Source organism: Rhamphochromis sp. 'chilingali' (assembly GCF_963969265.1).
Source record: "Rhamphochromis sp. 'chilingali' genome assembly, chromosome: 21".
Taxonomy (NCBI): Eukaryota; Metazoa; Chordata; class Actinopteri; order Cichliformes; family Cichlidae; genus Rhamphochromis; species Rhamphochromis sp. 'chilingali'.
The window spans coordinates 2,272,816-2,293,394 of record NC_137949.1 but is presented as its reverse complement, the minus strand read 5'-3'; the positions used below and the strand labels follow the sequence as shown (position 1 = coordinate 2,293,394).

Below are 20,579 nucleotides of genomic sequence, written 5' to 3'. Positions count from 1 at the left end.
AGCTATTGAGCAAGTTTGAAGTGAGTCGTTGTCTGAAACCTGATGGATTTGGAGAAATCACGAGTGCTCAGTTGCACCATTTCTGTGATGCCAGTGAGGATGGGTATGGAACAGTGACCTACCTGCTGATTGAAAACATCTGTTCAGAACGACACTGTGCGTTTGTTATGGGAAAGGCTCGTGTTGCTCCTCTTAAATCCTTTACCATCCCGAGGATGGAGCTCATTGCAGCAACCATGGCCAGTCGATTGGATGTACTCTGGAGGAAAGAGCTGCAGATGGAACTTCTGGATTCTGTGTTTTGGACAGATAGTGCTTCTGTTCTTAAATACATCAGGAGTGAAACTTCAAGATTCAAGGTTTTTGTGGCCAACCGAGTTTCACAAATCTTAAGAGTTTCATCTTCCTCGCAATGGAGATATGTGGACACTGCCAGTAATCCAGCAGATATGGCCTCAAGAGGAGTGAAAGTCGATGTTTTTATGAAGAATACAAAATGGTTGTCTGGGCCTCAGTATCTTCTACAATCTAGGAGTGAATGGCCTGTCTACCCAGATGACATCAGTCTGCTTGCATCTGATGATCCTGAGGTAAAAACAGTTGCCATAGTGAGTGTTGAGCAAGCTGGAGAAAATTCTGTTACTCGCTTGTTTAAACATTTATCCATCACGGAGGAACCTGGGAGCGACTGATAAGACTGGTTCGCAAAGTACTTAATTCCATAATGAAAGTACAAAACCTGGATGAAGAAGGTCTTCATACTGTACTTTGTGAGGTTGAAGCCATCATTAACAGCCGCCCAATTACCAAAGCCTCAATGGATCCTAACGACCTGGAAGCTTTGACCCCTAATCATCTTCTTCTGTTAAAGACCTCACCGATATTACCACCAGGAGTATTCCATTCCACTGATATGTACACACACAGAAGATGGAAACAAGTCCAATACATGTCTGACTTGTTTTGGAAAAGATGGGTGAAGGAATACCTACTACAGCAACAGGAACGTCAGCGATGGATTGGAGTAAAAAGGAACCTCATCGTGGGAGATCTGGTTCTTATCATGGACAGTTCGGCACCTCGAAACTCTTGGCCAATGGGATGTGTGATAAAGACTTTTCCTGACCGAAGAGGATTCGTTCGTCAAGTTCGGATTAAAACTCAGACTAGTTGCCTGGATCGACCTATTACCAAACTGTGTCTACTGCTGGAGGCAGATCACAGTTAAAGACTTCTGGGTCCAATTATCAGACTTTGATTGTATTTGGACATAAAATGTCTCTCATTCTCTCATCAAGATAGACTTTAAGATTACCTATATGATTCCTGCGGGTAATATTGAAATACAGTAAATGCTTGACTTTTCTCTGCATGTTTTATGTCTCCTACTTGGTTAATTATGGGTAATTATTAGAAGGGATCCTAATAATTAGGGGCTGGTGTGTAGGAGCCATAATTGAATGTATTGAATTCTGATGATCACTGGGTTTTTATTTGTTTGGTTGTTATGGGAGTCACGTGGGTGCTAGCGGTGACATAAATGGGCGTTGTCAGTCTGTCATTCACTGGTTTTGATTTTGACAGAGAGGAGGGCTGGGTAGCCGTAGTTTTTGTTGACCGCTGCACTACATGTTTGCTTCGTTATATTAGAGCCTGTGATGTTGTAAGAGTTTGAATCAGGAGCCGATGATACTACTCTGTAAAAATCGCAAAGCACTTTAATAAACAAGCAAACAATTCCACCTCTCGCATTATTGCGTAAAGTTGACAGCGCGTCAGGCAAATAGGCAGGCTTCATCCCCGGCCTCTAGCGACTGTGGAAGTCGCTACAACATAGGTTCCATAGGTGTGAGGAGAGAAGTTGTGTGTAAACATCATTTTCCAAAAAGAAAGTATCTGTTTGTGAAAACTAGATATTTTACTAATCTCAAAGTCACATCTTAATAAAAAAATAAATTCCTTCTAATTCCTTAAATAAGGATCTGGGTATATGAAACCACATGGAATCAGACTGAGATAGACAAGCTCTGAGCCAGTTAATCTTAAAAGTTCCCACCATTGACTCGAAGTCTAAGGCTCTAACACCACCCTTCTCATAATCTTTAACCAGAAATATGACAGAGAATGACATGGGTAAATTAATTTAGAAAGACCTTCAGCCAAATATAGTGATATCCCTGGTCAACCAACGACTAACGGATTTCTTCATGTCGACGATACGACTGCAGATGTTGGTGTCTTCTCTTCTGGTCATATTTTTAAAAATCACTATACCTAAATATTTAATTTCTGATTCTGCCCTTATAGAAGCTATATTAGAATCAGAACACGTGTGACTAGGTAATAATTCAAATTTGTTAATATTCAGACAGTCCTGAAGCCTGAGAGAGTAATGAGATAGTGTTGTGAGCTTTAGCTATCATGGACTTATCTCTTAAAAACATCTGCAAACTGGCTTATTTTGAATCCTTTGTCAAAAATGTTTACACCATGTAAATCGGGGTTCTTTTGGATGATGAATGCCAGCAACTGAGTGGTTAGTATGAACAATTTGGGGGAAATAGAGGATCCCTGATGGATACCTCGTTGCATTTCAAACCTAGGCGTCATTCCAGGGTTTAGTGAAACAGAGCTACAGATGTTACTGTAAAACATTTTGATTACTGTTATAGCAGACGCCCTGGACCACTATCTCTGAAACATGATTTGGTACTGTTCCCTGGTAATAACGTCCGGTCAGAGACGGGGAATGATGTCAGAGTGGAAGAACTTTATTTACCACGAGCCCACATCTAACACACGCTCTCGTAAGGATGTGGTTCTGTAATTAATACAAATAAGAAATAACATAATACTTCATTATTACAGAGAACACCATACCAGATTATAAATGGACAGATCCAGATACCAGAAAAAGAGCTTAGAGTAATAACAAACACAGAATCATAATGAATTTAGGCCAATTCTCTCATTTGTGAGTCAACACCACCCTCTAGTGGACACAATTGCTCACTCAAAAGCCGCAATGCAGACTTTATAGACAAGAACAGATTTGTATGCTAGCTTAGTAACTCCATCAGGTAAAATCTTTGTGAACATTAACTCTCCACAATAACTGAAACAACTTAGAAATGAGGAATATCCTGTGGAGCCAGGCTACTACTTACTTTATTCCTACAGCATAGCTGCTAACACACAAGGCAATAGCAACAGATGTCTACATTGGTACATTAACAGCAACAGAAATAAAATACGTTCCCAATGTGACTTACTGGGTCTACGAACGCACACTTGCCCGCCTTAGTCCGATTCAATCCAAGTCTATAACTTGCCTGCAGCAGCGTTACTCTCCACCTTCACTGTTAATTGCCACAGCAATGAGAGGACGGCACTCTGAGTGGCTATTGGCCCCTGGGGGAATCATGCTCTGCCCTGGCAGGAGGACTTTTTAACAGCTGCCCCCAGATTTCCTGTGGAAATCTGTTGAGCTCCGGTGGCCATCAGGCAGTAATCATCCATTAGTCTGGTAACGCTCTCGAATTGCCACTTCTGTCTGGTCTGCAGGCTTGGAAGATAATATTTAATGAAATGCTTCCAGAAGTGATCGGCTAAGACCTGGCTGTGGCACCATCTCCATTTATTCAATATCTACGATTCAGGGTAGACAACCTGGTGGAGAGATGCAACTGGCCGCCCCATCAACAGGGTATTTGGAGTAACAGGATCTACATCAGCCACATCTGAGGAAACATAGCCCAGGGGCTTTGAATTCAGAATACCCTCAACTTCTGCAGGGAGGGTCTGCAGAACCTCCTCAGTTACAGTCTGTGCCCCTGAAGTTGTCTGTAGAGCCTGCTTCAAGGAGCAAATCTCTCTCTCCCAGCAACCACCAAAGTGGGGGGAATTTGGTGGGTTGAAGTAGAATCTCACCTGCTGAGCAGCTAGGTTTGTCTGCAGTTCAGGCTGTAGAGCATCAAAACCCTGCTTCAGCTCTCTCTCCCCACCTCTAAAGTTCGTTCCTTGGTCAGAAAGCAGTTCAAACGGCTTCCCCTTGCGTGCTACGAATCGCCGGAATGCCATTAGGAATGAATCTGTGCCAGTGGTGGGCAGGAGGTCAAGGTGGACAGCTCTAGTGGTGAAGCATTTAAAGGTGGTGCCCCATTGTTTCTCATGTCTTCAGCCCACTTGAATAGAATATGGGCCAAAACAGTCCACACCTGTTGAATAGAAGGGGGGCTGATGACGCTAAAGCCTTGAAGGGGGCAAGTCCGCCATCTTAGGTGCCTCTGGCTTGCCTCTCCATTTCCTGCAATCAAGACAGCCTTGCTGGTGCCGCTTTACTGCTTCTGTCCCTCGTAGTGTCCAGTAGCGCCTCCTAGTTTCCGCAAAAACTCTCTCTGCTCCAGGATGGCATAAGGCTTCATCCGTATCTTCGATAATTAACTGGGTGATCCTATGTTTAGGATCAAGCACGATAGGGTGGGTGATGAATTGGTCCTGGTAGGGACTGTGGCGAAGACGTCCCCCTATGCAAATGAGTCCTTTATTTGTATCCAACTCGGGAGCCAGAGCGACGGCTGGATCTTGGGAGTTGCTTGCCCTCTTGTAAGTGGACCGACTCAGAGAAGAAACACTCTTGCTGCACTTGTTGCAGCAGCTTGGTTTCTGCTCTTTGGTAGTCCTACGCTGTCAGAGGGGCATCTGCTGGCTCACGCAAAACTTGTGCTGTAGCCTTAAGGAGGTCCTTGAATGTCTGAAATTGATCGGCTTCGGGTAAAGGTGGGCTGCATGGCGTGATGACGTGTAGACAGGTGAATGGCTTCCGTAGTTCCTCATCATTCAGGGGTAGGAGGTGTGGTGTCTCGGTCCACTGATCTGGAGGCTCATGGGGGAATGGAGGACCTCGGCACCACTGGCTCCACTCGCCTAAGTGAGAAAGATGCCTTCCCCGTGTAATGTCATCTGCCAGGTTGTTGGCTGAGTCAACATATCTCCAGGCTGCCCAGTCTGTCAGCTCCTGTATCTCCGCCACCCGAGTCCCGACGAAGACTTTAAATCGACGGGTGTCTGACTGTAGCCAGGTTAGTACTGTGGTAGAGTCGGTCCATAAAGCGACATAGCGAAGCGAGGCTGTTAGTTCAGTAGTAAGCACTTGTGCCATCTGTTAATGCTGCACTTAATTCCAAGTGGGGTATGGTCTGTTGCTTCCGGGGTGCTACTCTGGAACGTGCTGTCCGGAAGGCAACTTCCACGGTGCCACTTGCATCCTCACTCCTCAGGTAAGCCACTGATCCATAGGCCCGTTCAGAGGCATCGCAGAATATGTGGATGTCACATTGGCAGGTGCTTGAATCAATGCTGGAGCTGGTGTAGCAATGAGCTAATGAAATGGTTTGCAGCTGGGACAGTTCCTGCTCCCATTCATTCCAGGCCTGGAGAAGGTCATGAGGAAGGTTGGTATCATCTCAGTCAGTCCGTGAAGCCCACATCTGCTGAACAATGATCTTAGCTCTTGTGGTGTATGGCACAATGTAGCCAAGTGGGTCGTACTGACTCGCTAAAACCTTGTAGACTGTGCGCAGGGTCACTTGAGCATGATCAACAGGGCGGAGCTAGTAGTACAGCCTGTCTAAAGAGCAGTGCCAATGGAGTCCCAGTACAGCTTCTTTCTGATCAGGTTTGCCATGTGTGATCCAGAGCTCAGCGCTGTCTGATTGAAGCTCTGGGGGGAGCTGGCTGATGATTGAGGGCTGGTTACTGGCCCATTGTCTTAACTCAAAACCTCCCTCATCCAGAAGCTTCTGCAGTTTGTCCACAAGTACTTTAGCTTCGACCACTGTCCGGAGGCAGTTGTCGACATAGAATGACTGCATCACAGTCTCACAGACGTCCTCCCCTGGGTTGCTGTGATCTAGCACATGTTTTTGTAGGGCAAAGATAGCACAGCATGGGCTACATGTGGTGCCGAAAGGGAGTACTCTCCACTCGTAGACAGAAGGGGGGTTGTCACGTTTACAGTCTCGCCAGAGGAATCGGAGGAGTGGCTGGTCTTCTTTTAGTAGTCTGACCTGATGGAACATGGAACTGGAATGAGCAATTGAACACAACTCGATTCTTGCCGTTATGCTGCACCATGTGGTGTGGGATATACAAGCTAGCAGGAGTGTTGTCAGCTCCAGGCTCAAGCTTGACAAAAAAACCTTCCTGTTGTAGTCTCTGAATCTCAGTTGTGTAGGAAAGGACCTTCTCTGGTGACTTCAACAACCTCCGCTCTGTACTGTAGAGCAGAGGGAGCACCTCCTCCTTAGGCGCAGACAGGGTAGGCATGTTAGGAACTCATAGGAGTGGTGTTGCATGCCGTTGAACTCCCCTGATCTCTACTCTCTCCGTTTTAGTCTCAAGAAGCTTAATAGCTTCTTGGTCTTTTCGTGACCTGGTGCCGACTTTGGTACTGCGCCAGGGTAGCACATCCATTTGCCAAAGTCTTACAACATCTCGCAGCAGGTCTACACCTGGGGACTGACAGGTGGTGAAGTAGCACTGTTGCTCTCTCAACTGCTGCATTACATCTTGGGTCGGCCCTTGTAGGGTCCAGCCAAGGCGTGTCTTGACAGCTGCAGTCCCACCTGGGTGGGAGGCCGAGTCGGATTGGCTCCACTGGGGTGACCAAATGCGGGTGGTCTGATCCTATTAGCAACACTGGTTTAGCGTTGTCAATTTCTTGAAGCACCAGACCCCTGAGATGATGATATTTCTACTTAACGGCATTCACTGGGTGAGTGTGCTCTGCTAGCCCAAGCGTCTCGGCTGTGAAAACTTGGTTGATTTTGAAAATCTGTCTCGGCTGGGAAGTAGGAGAAATGCTGAAGGAGACAGCCTCCCCTTGGAGAACATGGAGGTCTTGTCTCACGGTTCTCAGTGGTAATTCTTTGGGTTGCCCCTTTAACCCTAACTGCTGCACAGCGGTGCTAAGAAGGATGGTCTGCTCAGACCCATCATCCAAGACAGCGTAAGACTCTAGGACTAGATCGCCATTCCTCAGTAAAACTTTGCTGATTTTCAATAGGACTTTACATCCTCCTAGTGGTGTGTCAATGTACAACACTTTCTCGCCCACTCGCGCAGTACCTGAGTCTGTTGTTGCAGAAGAGGCCTCGGAGGCTTGCACATTTTTAGCGGACCTGTCAGTGAGTTTGTGGAGGACAAGGAGATGTCGTTGGTTGCATGTCTTACAGCGCATCTTTAGACCGCATTCTGCAGCCTGGTGGGGCCTCCCACAGCACCAGCACCGGTTGTTACTCTTGATCCAGTGCTGTCTTTGTGCTTTGTGTAGCTGTCTGAAATTTGAGCAGCTGTTTAAAGAGTGGTCAACGCTGTTGCAATTAGGACAATACTTCTTCCCATTGTGTTTGGCTGCTGCCACTGTTGGAGGGGCACCAGATTCTTGGGACTCAGTGTTCAACAGTATTGTGGTTGTCTTACCAGTGAACTTCCTCTTCTCCTCTCAGAAATACTGCTTTCTTTGAGCTGGACCGTGCCGTGTCGACTTGCACCTGCAGCTTATTATATATAAGCCGGTGTGAGAAGTCAGTCAGTGTAGGAATGGGAATGGTTTGAGGATGAATATATCGACGGAAGCTGGACCTCAAATCATCATCATAGCGCAAACATTCTGAAGGTCTTGGTATCTCCTGACATAACAGGTAGCGCTTGAGTGCCAGTTGATGCGGCTGTCCATACTGGTGGTTGAGGGCATGCCAGCGTGTTGCTGTATGTTCTAAAGGGTGCACCTTAGTCCGATTCAATCCAAGTCCATAACTTGCCTGCAGCAGCGTTACTCTCCGACTACACTGTTAATTGCCACAGCAATGAGAGGACGGGTGCGCACTCTGAGTGGCTATTGATTCCCCCAGGGAACCTGCATCGCCCCGTGCGCAGGGAACCTGCATCCTCCCATGCAGGTAGCGCATGGGAGGACTTTTTAACAATCACATTAAATGGCAATGGATTGGTTCTTAAATAGCGCTTTTCTACTCTTCTGAGCGCTCAAAGCGCTTTACACAACTTGTGCATTCACCCATTCAGACCAACATTTTCTTAGTACACACACATTCATACTCCGATGGATGCATCGGAGAGCAATTTGGGGTTAGTATCTTGCCCAAGGATGTATGCAGACTAGGGGAAGCCAGGAATCGAACCACCAATGTTCCGATCATTAGATGACCTGCTCTACTGCCTGAGCTACAGCCTGCCCTAAAATAGAAAAAGGTCTTCAGACACTACAGTGCAGCTCCATGTTATAAAAGCAGTATTAAATGTTACCGAGCTGGTCGATCAGGCCAGCTTTATAAAATAGACGTTTTTGCCCATACTGACGTCCAAACCTGGGGGTGCTCTGGTCACACCCAGTCTTTGGGGTTTCATAATGCGTCCAGCATCTCAACCTTCCGGGTGCCTTTGGCAGGCTCGTGCATGTACTCCCACTTTGCAGGGAGTGGGAGGTACATGAGGATGCTCTCAATTCTTGAGCCGGACGTGGCCAGGCCAAACTTCACTCCCCTGTCGTACACCAGGTTAAACTCCACATACCGGCCTTGTCGAACCTGCTGCCAGTCCCTCTCCTCATCAGTAAAAGAGTCATTGAGATGTTTGTACACAAAGGGCAGATAGCAGGGCACCACAGTGAGGGTGCAGCGCTTGACGAAGCTGAACACCTCCTCCTGATTTGGGGAGTCCAGGTCGTCAGAGAAGATTCCTCCTATACCACGGCTCTCTCCTCTGTGGCGGATGTAGAAGTACCTATCAAACCATTTATTAAAGTCGGGCTAGTACTGTGGGTGGTGCTTGTCACAGGCCTTCAGGGTTTTGTGGAATTGAAAGACATTACAAAAGTTTACCCCCAAACCCAGGTGACATAAGGCTTTAAGCAAAAAAAGGATGTTTAACCATGTCAGACGCCTTTAAAAAGTCCAAAAACAACACTAAGCTTTCTGTCTTTATTAGTTGATGATAATCAAGCATATCAAGGTTGTGTACATTTCTTCCTTTTATAAAAGCCGACTGACAATCGTCCACTAAAAAGCATTTATTCATCTCATACGTTAATCAATGTGACAGTTTACACAGTTTTGCTTCCTCTATGATGCTAACTTGTTTACTCTTTCATAAAGAGTCAAAAGGGGAATGTCTTCAATTTAGACTTTTGAATGCAGGGCTTTTTTTTTTAGCAATTTTGCAAGGGTAAGGCAACGCTTTATCAAATGGTAATAATCAGTTATGAATTTCATCCTAATCTAACTAACCTATTCTAAACTAGAGCTGATTTCTGATACCAATCTTGAGCTGAATGAGAGAAAAGAGAACAGATACACCCAGGACACAGATGCACTGATTTCCATCCCATGCCTGATAAAGTCCAAAAGGGGAAGCACTGTCTCGGTACAAAGTCCTCCAACTTCTTTGATCCTATAATCTAACACAGCAAAAATGAGCAAAGAAATAGCCAAAAATTATCATTCCAATTTGTACGTCCACAAAAATTGGGCAGTGGTTAATCCTCTGGTGCTTTTCACTGAAATTTCTACCTGTGAACTCCAAAGTGATGATGCTGCTCTTTAGTCATTTGTGTGAAACTAGAGAAAGAACCCCAAATCTTCTTAACAGCTGCTGTTATACTCATTTATGTTCGATGAGAATTATACACGATTAACTATTTACAGATATACACATAAAGAAATACTCTGATATAGCACTCTGTATTACTTTCACCATATAAACTCTTTATGTTAAGTCCTTTATTCTCCTCTTGGATGGAGATAAGCCAGTGGATTTTAATCTTCTTGGCAATGGTAATACATGTGTGTGAAACATTGCATATGTTTATTAAAAGGCCACCATCAAAGTTAAAGGTGGTTCAACGAAATTTTAGAATGTGTGTGGGTTTATTAGGAAAGAATAATGCATATTCACAGTGATAGAAGCCAGTTTCATATGGGAGCATGTTCATTTACATATTGAAATATCATATTTGTCAATTGCTGAAAGCAAATTGATTCCAATTTCTTTTCCAAGTTAATTTAGTGTGTATACAATACGCTGGTATATCCTGGTAGCAAGTGCCAGAACCTCAGAATTTGGGTGTTTTTTTAGACCGTCATGTTGTTTTTACTGATGAAAATCAGAAGAACCCTCAGATTAGTAGGTCCCTGCTAAAAACAAAGACAAATCACCGAATTGTGTCATTACAAAGTGCCAGTTTCAACAAAGTGTTGTGGGTGCTCTAGTTCTTTACAGCAACAGTATGAATGTACGCCTGTGATGTTTTCCATCAGGCAATGTTACTGTCCAGCCACTCCTTGATCTCATTTTCATTCCTCCTAATCCATTCGATATTGTTCCTCACTGTCTCAAGTGCCTGCTTCCTGGGCATCTCACCAGCACCAGCATTTGGAGTTAGGTTGAAGAAATGCTCCATCTAAAAAACCATAAAAAGGCATAAAAATGTACAATAACTCTAAACACAAGGTGTCAACCTGAAATTGTCAGTAAATAAAATCTATTAGCTACAATTAAAAAATCACAGCCTTGTTTGTATAAGGGCAAAGAGAAAGTTACATAAAAGCTCAGGCTAACCTTCCATAACTGGAGCTCTGTGTTGAATCTGGTGGTAATTCTATTGAGTAGGCGACCAAGGTTCCTGTCATCGATGGTGTACCTGGTAAAACAGTGTAATATATAATTTCCAGGAGTGAGTTTAAAGAAATTCTCTTGTCTTTCCAGTTGTGCCTGTGTGACTGGTGCTTTCATTTTTGGGAAGTGGACAAGTCCTGATAAAATGAATTAAGTCTGCATTAGATGACCTGCTAGAACACAACAAAATTCAGATTATTTCTACCAAGCATTCTCCCTCAGATACCTTAGGACTTTACAGAGGAACTCTGCACTGACAGTTTAAACCTTTGGGATGAATCCCTGTGATTAAAAAGAAAGACATGCAGTTTCCCTCATCTGGTGGAACATATACTCAAAGTGGTGACATGGTGGTGTAGTGATTAACACTGTTGCTTCACAGCAAGAAGGTTCCTGTTTTAACCCCTACTAATTAGTATTTAATTCAAAACACACTTAACTCTCTGAATGTTATAACAGAACAATAGAACTAGACCAGTCTGACCATTTACCAGCCCTACTGTTTCAACGTGGTCAAACATAAATAAACAAATGAATCTACCATCCAAAGTTATGATCATGGTATGCGTGCCTACTTTGTGTGCTGGCTTATTGTACTGACCTGTTTACCAGATAGTCCCAGTTGAGTGTACTCCACTCCCAGGCCATGCTTTGGCCAAGTGGGTTATAGGATACGTATTGGACCAAAGTAAACAAATCCTGACTCCTCACTACGCTCTCATCTTTTGTAGCCTCCAGGAGCCTGTTAGACAAGAAAATGTATTCTTCCTCAAAAAGGGGAACGTTTATCTTAGTTGCTTAAGCCTAAGTTTAAAGGCAAAAAAGCCTGTGCCAAAACCAGAAAATTACTTGCACTGTTATTAATTCTTATAGTTCACTTAGGACAGCAGTCTACAGAAACATATTTTCAGTGAGTCTGAATTACAGGCACAGACCTAATGAAATATGGGTTAGCTAAATATCACGTAATGAAACTGTAGAAGACATGATAAGTGAACCGGTCAAAATAAATTAGACAGTGTTATTACCTATAAAGAAGCTCCACATTTTCCACAGATGCCAGTCCATACAGCAGCTTGTCCTTCTCTTGGGCCAAAGACGTCTCTTTATACCTCTGGAACATTATGTTCCACTTTTCTTCACTGCCTGAATTCTTCATACCGTATTGATATACCAGCAATCTCAGGTTGACTGCTACGCTGCTGTAGATCAAAAGATAATTACATGGTGCAGTGAAATAAGTTAAATTATTGTTGTTTGGGTTTCTTTTTCAATTTAACCTTTATTTATACAAGTAGTCGCATTGAGAGCCAAGAGAGACCTGTTCCAGACAAACATATTAAAATTACAACAATAAAAAAAAAAAAAATAGCTACAGTTGTCTTATGTACACAGTCATATTAAAAACAAGAACAAGTTCCCAGAGATGATTTCACAAAAACATTTGTACGTCTTTTGAGGTCTGCAAGTGAAATCAAGTGAGAGAGCTTCAAATTTTTCTGCAATGTATTGCATGAAGACGGGGCAGAAAAGCAGAGTGCCTTCTTCCCACGCTCTCTACAAACTGATGGAACGGTGAATGTCCTGAGACTGCAGTCTGTAACTAAACTGTTTGCATAAACAGTAAACCAGAAATAGAATTGAAGTTAAATTGACACCAACCATCCTGTTCATTGGTGTCAACCAATAATTGCTGTGTTAAAATAATAATGAGAATAGAAAATATATAACTTTTGAATAATATATTTTCTGTCTGTTAGTTAGAACACTGGAGAACTTGCCTAAGACTTCCACTGATCCACTGGTCAAAAATCCGAGAAGCTTCGTTCAGAGCATCCTGATCTCCCATCTGACAAGCGATGCCAAGCACTGTCTCCCTTAGTAACCTGCAAAATATAACATCATTGAATAGCCTCAGAACCCTGACCCTGTTCCAACATGAGATAAGACTCATCTGTGCCTGAACACTTCTGTAAATGTCTGAACACAACTCGCCAAGGACTTAGTTACTTATTTGCACTGTCAATTTTCAAAACCAATACAGCACCACTTGTGCAATACCTCACTTTTTATTACTTTTATGGACAGCATTATGCATATGTTATTAGCATAGGTGGGAAGTAACAAAGTAACAATACTTTGTTACTGTACTTAAGTAGAATTTTCAGATATCTGTACTTGAGTATTTCTTTTTCTGACACGTTTTTACTTTTTACTCCTAATATTTTCAAAACAGACTCTTTAGGGTCAACCGTATCGTTTATAGGGTTTATACTCAAGGCTTAAAGAGGGCGTGTCCGTAAGTTGTGTTCGCAGTACTTCAGAATCTATCTACCACTACAGAAGAGGAGTGAGCATGAAGGGAGTTATGTTTTTTAAGTGGCAGGTAATTTCAATATCGATGTCTTTTTGACTGTCAGAGAAGTGTTTATGTTGAGGTTTTTAAAGCAGTTATGACGCTAAACACTGGAGCTGATGAAGTCACATTAGAGATTTTTAATTTTCCACAAAATACATGTTCTAGGTCCAGCCAAGGCCCCTCTAATAAGCTTGGTTTAATTCATTCTGAAACATATAGCAACCTATTGGAGAAGAAGCAGTGATAGAAACCTGGCAGTTCTTAGACCACCATTGTGTTTTGATTTTTACAATGTCATGGTCCTGGGCCGGGTTGGCCCAGTATTCTTAGTTCTCTTGTATTTTTGTATTCAGTTCCCTGTTTAGGTTCTGTTTCCGGAGTTGCCCTGTTATGTTGTTCCCTGTGTGCTTTCCCTTTGTGACTCTCACCCCCTGTGTGCCCCTCTATGTATTCATGAGCCCTTGTCCCCTTTCGTGTTTTATTCCATGTTTTCCCCAGCCTGTTATGTCTGTGTTCTCCCCGTGCTCTCTCCTCCTGTCTGAACCTCTGTGTACTTCCTGTTTGACTCTGCCCGTCTCCCGTCAGTGTTATGTTCACCCCGCCCTGTCTCGTTATGGTTATCTGTGTCAGCTGTGTTCCCCGTGTGTTCCCACTTTCCTCGTTAACCCTCTGTGTATTTCTGTCTGCGTCTCCCTCTGTTCGGCGTCGCGTTCTCCCTCATGTTGTGTGTTATTCTCCCCGTGGTTCCTGGTACATCTCATGTTTAGATTTCCAGTTTAGTTCAGTACTGTTTTGTGTTTCACCTTTAAGCCAGCATTAAAACTGTGATCTTTAAGTTTATCCCCGTGTCTGTGAGTCTGCATCTTGGGTCCTTCTCCTGCCTGCCACACAACGAATCATGACAGAAGAACGCGACCCCGAACTGGACCCAGCAGCTCACAACCCCTCCGCGGACCTCCAGGAAGACTTGGTCTACACGGTGGAATACCACTGTGAGGAATGGGCGACGCTGCCTAGAGGCGAATACCGGGAGACCGTAGCCGTCCGTCTTCAGCGGATGGTGTCCGGGCTCCCGTGGCTATTCGGCGCGCTGCGCCCCCACATCCGGGCCTTTCTTGTGTCCGCCGGGGGCATCCGCCCGGGGCAGCTGTCCCAGAAAGAACCGGAAACGGTCAGGATCGGGACCATGGGGCTCACAACCGCAGACCTCGTGTAACCACCCAGCCCAGGACCTCCACATCCAGCAGGTTCACCTCCAAGATCGTCTGAGACCAGCCACCCAGACAGCTGCTGGAACAATTGGTTTGCACAACCAAACAATTTCTGCACAAACTGTCAGAAACCGTCTCAGGGACGCTCAACTGCATGCCCGTCATCCTCATCGGGGTCTTGACCTGACTCCAGCTCGTCGCCGTAACAGACTTGTGTGGGCAAATGCTCACATCGATGGCGTCTGGCACGTTGGAGAGGTGTGCGCTTCACGGATGAATCATGGTTCACATTGTTCAGGGCAGATGGCAGCTGAGAATGTCCCAGTTCTTGCATGGCCAGCATACTCACCGGACATGTCACCCATTGAGCATGTTCGGGATGTGCTTGACCGGCGTATACGACAGCGTGTACCAGTTCCCACGAATATCCAACAACCTCGCACAGCCATTGAAGTGGAGTGGACCAACATTCCACAGGCCACAATTGACAATCTGATAGACTCCATGCGACGATGTGTTGCACTGCATGAGGCAAATGGTGGTCACACCAGATACTGACCGGTTCTGGGTCCCCAGACCCCCAATAGCGCAAAAAACTGCACATTCCAGGGTGGCCTTTTGTTGTGGGCAGTCTGAGGTACACCTGTGCACTACTCATGATGTCAGATCAGCATCCTGATGTGGCACACCTGTGAGGTGGGATGGATTATCTCAATATGGCAGATGTGCCCACTACCACACATTTGGACTGATTTGCGACCACTGTTTGGGAGGGATGGTTATATTGTGTATCTGGAATGAATTTTAGGTCTCTACGTCCATCCCATGGGGAATGGGAGCAGTAACAAAGGTGTTGCGTTTATATTTTTGTTCAGTGTAATTTGGTGATAGAGCAATAATCTATTAGTTTACATTTATTATTTGCTGAGTGTCTACCCTTGATTAAACCTGTCTGGTCAGAATTAATTATGAATGAGTGATTTTTTTTCTAATCTTCTGGCAAGGACATTGCAAAGTATTTTAAGGTCTACATTTATAGTAATAAATCACACAGCAATAGTTACGTTACAAAATACATTTTGGGGCATTTACTCTGTAATCTGTAGTGGAATACATTTTAAAAGTAACCTTCCCAAAACTGTGCAAGACACAGGTGACCTGCATTAGCTGATGATCCTCCCATGCCAGTCAAACAGCAGACCGTGAGTGTGGGAGGGTCGTAACACTGGTTATTAGGTTTTGGGGGCTTACTTTTTCACACAGGGCCTGGTGGGTTTGTATAGCCTTTTCACATTCATCATGTTGTATTTACCTGGTATTCAGTGCATATTTACCTACATTGTTAAACATTAAAGTTTAATTAACAATCTAAAATATTTAAGTGTAAGAAAAATGCAAAAAAAGAAAAAGATTGAGGAAGGGGCTAATACTGTTTGACAGAACTATTAATGTTGTACCTCTCTGTCTGTGTTCCTTCATCCTCCCATCCAAGCTGTGTCGCGATTGCTTTAACATGGTCACGAAACAGTTGCTGGAGAAAAGAACCAAACATTTTTGTTAACTGTCACAGGAAAACCATATGTGTGTAGCAGTGCAGAAATGTCACATTGCAATATAGAAATGTAGTTTCTTCTGAATCAGTGATTACTGAATTTTTACATATTTGGACTCTAGTCTAGAGCCACCCCTCATTTCTTCATATTTTGCTGAGAAAACTGGAACATTTTAAACATTAATGAAAATACAGTATTTAAGACAAGAACAGAGTTTCTGCATTTGTTACAGACATGAAAGTCAATAATTCTTGTACACATCAACAACTCGTTTAGACAAGACTTGTTATGGGGGATTGGCTTGTATATTATGTATTGCCAATGCTTTCAGCTTCAGGTACATGAGCTAGTGCAGTGGTTCCCAAACTTTTTTTGCTAGGCCCCCTTTGTTTTACAACAAAAATGTTCGACAGAATGGCAGATAGACAAAATACTGTTAATCTGACTATCTGCAAGTTTTACACGCTTACATACACACAGGCAGTTACTGTCCCTCCATTTACAAAGGCAGAGGCGTCACGGTGTGATTATTTTACATGTAGTTGTTTTTTCCTGTGTAATAATATTCAACATTGCTGTCAATACATTTTTCAAAAAATGCCTCTCTGTACAAAATGGGTTCAAAAACATAAACAGCTGTGGGATCCTGTTTGTCTGTGATTTAGACAGGGGGAACAAATCGTGGCAGGATCAGCCTGATGTTATTTGTATCCCGCTGTAACTTTACTGTATAAAGAGCAAACATCTCCAAAATGTCAGGAGTAGTTAGTCATTACAAGTGTTTGTGAACTAAAAATCAAGAATGTGGGATCCTGTTTGTCCGTGATTTGAACAGCCCAGCGCTGCTCCCGACGCAGGGAAAAGCAATTCTGCAGGGAGACCTTCCTCAGCACTAGCTGGACTGGCCATCGGGCATACCGGGCATTTGCTCGGTGGGCTGATGGTGATTTTCCGTTTTTATGGGCCGATGATTTTTTTTTTTTGTAACAGCATGAACAATGAAAGGTGGTGGATTGGCCAGATGCTGGCTGGTGTGTAAAATAACTCAATTGTTTGGTGGTGGCTATGGCTGAGCTTCCACAGATTCAGTAACATTAGCAAGTGGTGGAGGCCAGCAGGTGGATGAGGGAAAGGGGAGGCAGGAAGAGGAGAGACCCGAGGCGGCTGCAGGTCCGAGTGTGAACTGAACTTCAGGTAAGAAGTTATGACCTGCAGTCTCTCTGGGTCAGATATAAACCAACTTTAGGTGGAGTTTATTTTCGTTGTGCTGACTTTTTACCGTCAGTTACAATAACTCGTACTGCTACTAGCTAGCATGACGGAGTTTCTATACAGCTGGGTGGTGCTATGATGTTACTGATAGTGAACTTTATTTTATTCATAAGGTTAGTTAGTAGACTTGCCAACCGTCCTGTAAAAAGACGGAATCGTCCCTCATTCAGAGAAAATATTACGCGTTTCGTGTTGAGCTGAGAAGGGACGCAGTTTGTCTAGGATGGAAAAAGACACAAAGCTGGATTTATTCTGTCGTTACGCTGCAGAGCTGCCTCTTCTTCTCTCATCCTCTCCCCTCCCTCTCCTGTTTCTACTTCAATCATGAAACTGATCAGTGATCAGCTGATCGGCTTTTCTCTCTTGTTTATTTATCGCCCACTTTGTGCCAGAAAGAGGAAACCAGCAGATGCCGCGCTAAACAACAGCAGCACGTTTAAGCTTGATCAGCTGTTGTTAGAATGTATTTAATATTAATTTCTAGTATCAGCTGATGTTTGCTGGAGCCACAGCTGTAAAGCTGCTGGTCATGATGTCGGTTTGGATATGTGGTGAGAGGGAAACATGAGGATGAAACCAGGAGATGTCCTTACTGAATCATCAGAGCTGAACAGGTGATGGAGAAACAGGTTTACCTTTTAGGTGACATGAATGAGTTGAAGGGCAGTTATAAGGGAAGGAAGAAATACATGGATACACCCATAGACTCGAGACAGAATTCACAATGCATTTTTGGGACTTTCAGGTGTTTGGACCAATGTTTTATTTTCTGATCAAACCAGAAAGCTTTAATGAGCAGCTAGACTTCTCTTGCATTAACTGGCTGAGTTAATGCAAGGCGAACTCCCAACTCTTGAGCCACGATCGCCCCACGAAAGTAACTTAACTAGTATTATAACAAATGTCTTTCTTCTGGGTGCCATTAAGTAACGTACTGCATTACTTTTAAGAAAAGTGTTCCATGTGATATGTGTAAGAACTTTTTTACTTTACTTTCAATTGAGTAATGACCCGAACACTGATCACATCATCTGACATTTACAAACATTTGAGCACTCAGCATGCAATGTCTTTGATATGCTACTTAGAGATGGTGCTGACAAACCCAATTAGAATTGATAAGGGAATCAACAGGGAACCCAATCGATAAGTGTCATTTCTAATGGAATCGGAATCACTAAATTCTTATCAATTCCTAACCTTAGTGATATGTCCCTGTAAAAGAGAAAATACAGTGTAATCAGATATTAGGGTTGCTATCCACTTTTATCATATCGATTCTCTAGAAAACGAAACATAAGAAAAACCAAAAACGAATACATTTCTGTTTAACTTAAGTAGTGTGTTGATAAATGCAACATGAAAAGCTTAAAAAAGAGAGACATTTCTTCATGACCTCATACCACTGAGCCATACAGCAATACTGGTAAGATGACTTGATCTGAACAACTATAACTGGGTTCCACAGTTCATACCGTCTGATTTGTTGGTATAAACCTTTTCATCACTACCAAGTTAAATAATTTGGTAACCAATGAAATCAGCTCTGCAGGACTTGCACTCATATTATACTATTTATTTATGAGTGACTTATGTATGTATGTATGTATATATATGTATATATTGTACTATTCTTAGTTAGTGTATTGTCTGTCTTGTCTTAATGTTGGTTTAAAATGGAGCACTGTAACAAAAAATAATTTCCCCCAGGGATCAATAAAGTATTCTGATTCTGATTCTGATTATTATTCTTCAGATACTTGATCTGGGTTTTAACCTCTTCCTCAGAAAAAGTCTTGAAATTAAATATTTAAGTAAATTTGTATTAAAATCAAACAAATCTGTACCATACGGCTTTAGATGTTTATAACCATGAAACTCCTCTACCGTTATTCCATCACAGGCAATCAGTTGTGAAGATGTTCCTATTCATTATCATCCAACACCCTTTAGCATCCTTACTTTTATAGTTAAGCGCATATTAGTTTCTTTTCTATACTTGAGTTTAAACTTAAGTAAACTTTTACCCTGATGGGGGTAAGGCACAGGATATCCTGCCTTAATCTTTTCTTCTTACACTCATGATACTATTAACATTAACAGTTTTCACCATACCATATCTAATATTGCAGATTTATCACCTTCAACTTTGTTACTAATGTATCCAATTTTTAAATGTTTGTTTTTTTTTTGGGGGGGGGGGGGGGGGGGTGTGTCAGAATTTATATCCTTAGACACATGTAACCCACTAAATACATACCTAATTGGATGATCTACATTATTAACAAAACCTTTTCCGTCCTTCCAACTTCTTTTTATTCCTTCCAAGCCCAGTGAGAAGCTCGTCAGAGCTTGTTAACTAAATTCTTCTCCCACCTCCACCTTTTCAATGCAAAACAAATTTTCCTGCCCAAATTAGGAGGTATCTGCTTTAGGCCGTGACAGATGTGGCAATCCCAGCTAACACCAGTATCAGAAAGAAGCATTTGAACACTGACAAATGCCAAGAGCTTCCAAGTGCTGTAGCAACCACTGGAGAAGATGTGGAAGGTAAAGTCCAACACAGAACACCCAAGGAGACACACACTTTGTATATATGGCATATATAAGTTAATAAGTATTTCTACCTATCTCACTGTTATGAGCATTATTTCCTGGGGACATTTTTCTAAATGCTACAGGTTGATATTATAATGTAGAAGAGAGATTAAAACTATCTCACCTGGTGTATATAATGGTAATAATATCAACGAAGCATGTGAAACTTGCACATTTCATTGCAGATGGAAACTCAATGTCTTACCCAAAGCACAAGAATATCATCTAAATTGCAGCTATAAAAACTATGCAGATAGTGGGATTAAAAGTTGGAAATGAGTTGAGACGTATTAATATTATTTATTAATAACAGCAATAATAAACTGACAGGTTTATATACTGTGGCCTTGTTTTGTTTGTGATTTGTGTTTCTGCTTACAATGATTATTTGCTTTTAAATAACTGAGCGCTTAAATGTGAATCATACATAGAAAGACAGAAGCGTTAACATTGTGATTACCTGAAACTTTGGATAGAGTAGAGCATTGCTAGACAACATGTTCCGGACATAGGCAATGGAGGCATCCACACGGTCCCAGACTATATACTCCGTCTCACTTGTCAGGTACTTAGTGAGGTTGAAGGCGTGACCGTAATCTATAATGTCCGCTCTAAACAGTTAAAAGAAAAAAGATTAGTATTCTGTATTTCCAATTAGACATCAATGATTTGTTTATGCAGATTTCTTTGAGTGTTTTGATGATATCCAACCTTGCAAGAGCAAAAACATCATCAATATAGCTTGTGCGATCAGCTGCATCAAACTCCTGGGGGACAAGAGATTCAGAAAGAGTAACAGTGAGGCCTATGAATGCTGTGGTATGGTTTGGCTCTGCCTCTTCATTTTCTAACTCCTCCATAATAAGAGTTTAGCAACCCAGATAAAATCTACAA

The 20,579-nt window shown here is 42.8% G+C and overlaps 1 protein-coding gene across 1 annotated transcript in view; it reads right to left on the bottom strand.

The window, feature by feature from the left end:
- Positions 1-9,043: 9,043 nt before the first annotated feature.
- The window catches only part of enpep (glutamyl aminopeptidase), a 36,370-nt gene continuing 24,834 nt past the window's right edge, over positions 9,044-20,579 (bottom strand). Inside the window, exons 13-20 of the mRNA XM_080870959.1 lie at positions 20,397-20,452; positions 20,146-20,296; positions 15,720-15,793; positions 12,474-12,578; positions 11,721-11,894; positions 11,294-11,434; positions 10,636-10,717; positions 9,044-10,477 (exon numbers count right to left, since the gene is read on the bottom strand). Coding sequence (XP_080727085.1) covers positions 10,331-10,477; positions 10,636-10,717; positions 11,294-11,434; positions 11,721-11,894; positions 12,474-12,578; positions 15,720-15,793; positions 20,146-20,296; positions 20,397-20,452 — 930 coding nt within the window. The 3' untranslated portion in view covers positions 9,044-10,330. The remainder of the gene's footprint in view (positions 10,478-10,635; positions 10,718-11,293; positions 11,435-11,720; positions 11,895-12,473; positions 12,579-15,719; positions 15,794-20,145; positions 20,297-20,396; positions 20,453-20,579) is intronic.